The 4,584-nt window shown below is 47.3% G+C and overlaps 1 protein-coding gene across 1 annotated transcript in view; it reads right to left on the bottom strand.

Annotated features, from left to right (window-relative positions):
* Positions 1–3,521: 3,521 nt before the first annotated feature.
* The window catches only part of LOC122130425 (ephrin type-A receptor 3-like), a 44,454-nt gene continuing 43,391 nt past the window's right edge, over positions 3,522–4,584 (bottom strand). Inside the window, exon 8 of the mRNA XM_042705160.1 lies at positions 3,522–3,701. Coding sequence (XP_042561094.1) covers positions 3,589–3,701 — 113 coding nt within the window. The 3' untranslated portion in view covers positions 3,522–3,588. The remainder of the gene's footprint in view (positions 3,702–4,584) is intronic.

The raw sequence follows: 4,584 nt of genomic DNA, 5'->3' as shown, positions 1-4,584 counted from the left end.
AAAGGGCCCTCACAGGACTGAGGCACTCCGAAATACCAGTCATTAGCACTGAACTGGCATATTTTAATTGCTTCTCGGAGAAAAAAAATAGAAAAAAAAGAAGAAAAAAAACAGGAACAAGAAAAAGGAGTGTGGAAAAGCACTCCGTGAGTGCGGCGCACCATCTGCTAACTGCACGGCCTGCCAATGGCGGCACATTGTTCCTCCGCTACCTGCTGGACTGCCAACTCCACTCGCCTGTGGACATCGCGGACAGATTTAAACACCACACATACATGCTCATAATGGAGGCGCTTCGCTGGCAGAGTTGAGTTGTTTGCACAGGGGGGAGACGTCTGAGTCTATTTTCACCCCGGACGCTTTTTATTGCCAATAATGGAACAATGGATGCTTTTAGATAAGTGCTCTACTGTATGTGCACATTGATGGCCATCGCTGGTGGCATGTGGAGCTAATAAAATGATTGTGGGCTGCACTGATTAGACTTGTCTATCCGAGCACAATGCCGCCTTTCTCTGGGCATCCATTAGACTCCATGCACTTCCAGCTGTGTGTTACTCTCTCTGTACCACCTCAGAGACACAACAGCCCGCTCTAGCCCACTGCCGTGCCCGCTGTGTGTTACTCTCTCTGTACCACCTCAGAGACACAACAGCCCGCTCTAGCCCACTGCCGTGCCCGCTGTGTGTTACTCTCTCTGTACCACCTAAGAGACACAACAGCCCGCTCTAGCCCACTGCCGTGCCCGCTGTGTGTTACTCTCTCTGTACCACCTCAGAGACACAACAGCCCGCTCTAGCCCACTCCGTGCCCGCTGTGTGTTACTCTCTCTGTACCACCTCAGAGACACAACAGCCCGCTCTAGCCCACTGCCGTGCCCGCTGTGTGTTACTCTCTCTGTACCACCTCAGAGACACAACAGCCCTCTCTAGCCCACTTGCTCAGCATGAATAACAAAGAAATGCAAACAGCTGTAGGAGGAGGAATCTTCGGAGGAATACGGAAGCAGTCAGGGAGCTCCATCTCCCCCCCGATCGAAAACCTTCATTGAGGGAAAACGGGGCTGAGAGGAGAGGTAAAGAAAGGTCATTGGCGCTGTCCTTCAGATCAGATGGGCGGTAACCAAATTACCCACCGAAAGACGCCAAGAAAAGTCAACTATCCTAAATTCTTCCCTTTGCCGATGAAGCCCGTCTTTGTTCTGTTCTCGCTTACACTCGAACGCTTGGAAAGAGGAGATAGGGGGAGAGGGATTGGGTGGGAATGGAGGCGAGGGCTTGGCAGGAACGTGTTCTAATCTTTTATGTAAGACAAGGTAATGCAAATCCCCATATGGTGAACGTGCCGGAGTTTTCACAGCTCAGCTCCCGAGACAGAGCCCAACACGCAGCAGGGAGTCAGCCTCACACCCTGGAGAGTTGGACATCTTGGGCACACTTAGAGAGAACGGAAGAAAAGGGGAATGACAGAGGGGATAGAGAAAAAAGAGAGAAGGGGGGGGGAGAAAGAGAGAGAGAAAGAGAGAGAGGTAGAGCGTGAAAGAGAGAAAGAGAGAGAGAGGGAGAAAGAGAGAGAGAAAGAGAGAGGGAGAGAGAGAGGTAGAGTGAAAGAGAGAGAGAGGGTGATGGTGGGACATGGTTTTCGAACCATTTCACACCATTTCAGTTTCCCTCTGATTCTTTGAAGCCATGCCTGATGGAATTGTACCTAACAACACAATCTTGCTATTTTCCATCACCTCCATCTTGTTACAATTCCCAGATTCTCTGTCTGTCTGTCTGTCTGTCTGTCTCTCTCAGGGCTGGCCATTATGTTGAGCTCTCTGTATGGTTCTTCCTGTCATCCAAATCTCTTCTTGCTCAACCACTTTCTTCGATCTTCCATGATCGCTGTACTGCGAAGTTGGCTAAAACACAGACACACGCTCATACACACCCCCCCTACACACACAAACACGCACACGCACACACACACAAACACACACCAGGGTGTACAAAAGGATGGAGGACCATTTGACACTGAAGTATGGTCAGGAATATGCATACACACACGCGCACACACACACACAGACAAACACACACACACAAATACACACATACAGACAACCCCCCCCCCCCACACACACACACGGAAAACACACAGACAGACAATCACACACAAACACACACACACACACACACACAGAAAGACAGACACACACACACAAAAAGAGACACGCAGACACACACTCAGCAGCCTTTCCTTTCCTTATAGACTGGAACCCCCGATCAACCTGCCCATTCCCTGCTTTCGCACACCTCCTCACACTGTTAGGCCACAGAGGCCAAGTGAAAAACTAGCGCTGGCTAATTCATGGCGATGTATTGACGGACCTGTAAAGCCTGGGTTAGCACCTAGCATGTCTGGCACCTCTCCAGCGTGCTGCTCTAATTGCCATCCTCTGGAAATGCCAATGTGCCGCGTGCCTTTCTCCTGCTCAACACTAATGGGTGTGAGGATTCACACGTATGAATGCAGCAGGCACCATTCAGGGTCCTGGTGTGTGTGTGTGTGTGTGTGGTGTGGGTGGGTATGTGTGTGTGTGTGTGTGTGTGTGTGTGTGTGTGTGTGTGTGTGTAGGTGTGTGTACACTAACAAAGAAACTGACATCAAGTCAGCAAAAACCTACATGATGCCTCTATTCTGGCAAGAGTATGTGGAAGTAACAGGCCATTAGGCTGTTCTGCTGAGCAGTGTGTACGCCTTCATCTCTGCCACAGTAAGACACAAGCTTGTGATGAGTCGAGCTGCCTTTTACTCTCCCTGCTAGTGTACCTGCTTTAATGCCCATTATTTCTGCTAGCCCAGATCCCACTGCGGGACTGTGGTCCCAACAGTGCAAGTGTGTGTGTGTGTGTGTGTGTGTGTGTGTGTGTGTGTGTGTGTGTGTGTGTGTGTGTGTGTGTGTGTGTGTGTGTGTGTGTGTGTGAGTGTGTGTGTGTGTGTGTATGTTTTCTTACTCTGTTTAAGAATATGAGTATGTTAGCATAGTCTCGAAGTACGTCCTATGTGCAGTCCTATGTGAGTATTATGTGTGTGTGTGTGTGTGTGTGTGTGTGTCTATGTATCTGACTGGCTGATTAGATCCCAGGCAAGTCTATACTGAACAGGGCACTCAGGCTGATAGGCAATCACCTCTGGTCAATACTAATGGCTTTAGAGACTTCAGTGCAGGCTTCAGGCATGGAAGAGGCAGTCGTTTCATTCAGCCCCAGAATGTGTGACACAAACATTCATTTACAGCCACAATAAACAAGGCTTAGTGTACCCCTGTTAAGTTAGGCTCAAATGTGTACAGGGCTTTTCAAATCTATTATATCACAAGGGGCCATTTTTGTTCTGAGAAAACATTTATATTTAGTTGATCGCAAAGGAAAACCACTTAGCCAAACATTGGCTATTTAAGCAAAGATGTTTCTCATTTTAACGTTTCTGCGGCATTTTCTGTAATGCCTTCTGTAAGTCTTTCTTTCTAATAAGAAACGAAAAAAAAAAGAAACAGAGAGAAAATGAAATGAAACCTTTGGGAGAAGACCTCAGGAGTGCAACTCACCTCCCACTCACAACGAAACAGGCCACCAGGAAGATGAGCAGCACAATCCCACCAGCGATAGACACCGCCAGGATGGTCGACTGGTTAGGGTCCCCTATCGCCAGCATGTCTGCAGAGAGAAAGAGATAGACAGAGAGAGAGAGAAAGAGAGAGAGAGAGAGAGAGAGAGAGAGAGATTACATTATGCACCATAAAGACAAAAAATATCATTTTAACATTCAGCTCAAATGCCAAAGCCGTCCCTCTCCCCTCCTCCTCTCCTCTCCTTAAATGACTATGTTAACATTCCTAATAAGGGGCTCAACCTGAGCCATTTCCTTCAATGGTATGGATTTCACGTCGCCTGTCGCAGTGTAGCGATCACTGAAAACAAATACATAATTTATCAAACGCATGACTCCTGCAAGAGTAACTGGTCCTCTCAGGGAAAATGAATATCCACCGGAACATGAATCGATTGAAAATTACATTCCCTCCTGCGCAAGAAGATGAACTTCAAAACTCAATGAAGTGCAAAGTAGTGTGTGAGAAGCACGGTCCATCTGCACGTCATTTTCAAAAGCACAGCAACAGACTTCTTTTGTTCAGTTTTATTTTGGTTAACATGTTCACACTTGGATGTGGGATGTGCAGCCTGTGGAGAAATCATTTAAAGAAGGTGGGGAGTGACAGTGTGCAGCCCGCATTGTTTTTCTTGCGTTGTTAATTGCACTGTTATATATATTATATACTGTATATATATATATATATATATATATATACTATATTATATATTTATTTATGTTTTGAACTTTAATTGTAAAATAATTGTATTAGGATGTGTGTGCATCTAGTGTGCTGCCTAGCGTTCATTAATATGCCAAAGCACTGCTTCGTGTCAGCTTTGAATGCCCCTCATCTGCCCATGGCACTGGGCCAGCAGGCGTGCAGGCGTGCAGTCAAAGACGAGCGCAGTAAGCACTGCTGGGTGCTGCTGACACAGGACCGAGGTG

Source organism: Clupea harengus, unplaced genomic scaffold (genome assembly GCF_900700415.2).
Source record: "Clupea harengus unplaced genomic scaffold, Ch_v2.0.2, whole genome shotgun sequence".
Classification (NCBI taxonomy): domain Eukaryota; kingdom Metazoa; phylum Chordata; class Actinopteri; order Clupeiformes; family Clupeidae; genus Clupea; species Clupea harengus.
Note: the sequence above shows the minus strand (reverse complement) of the source record. Positions and strands in the feature narration are given on the sequence as shown.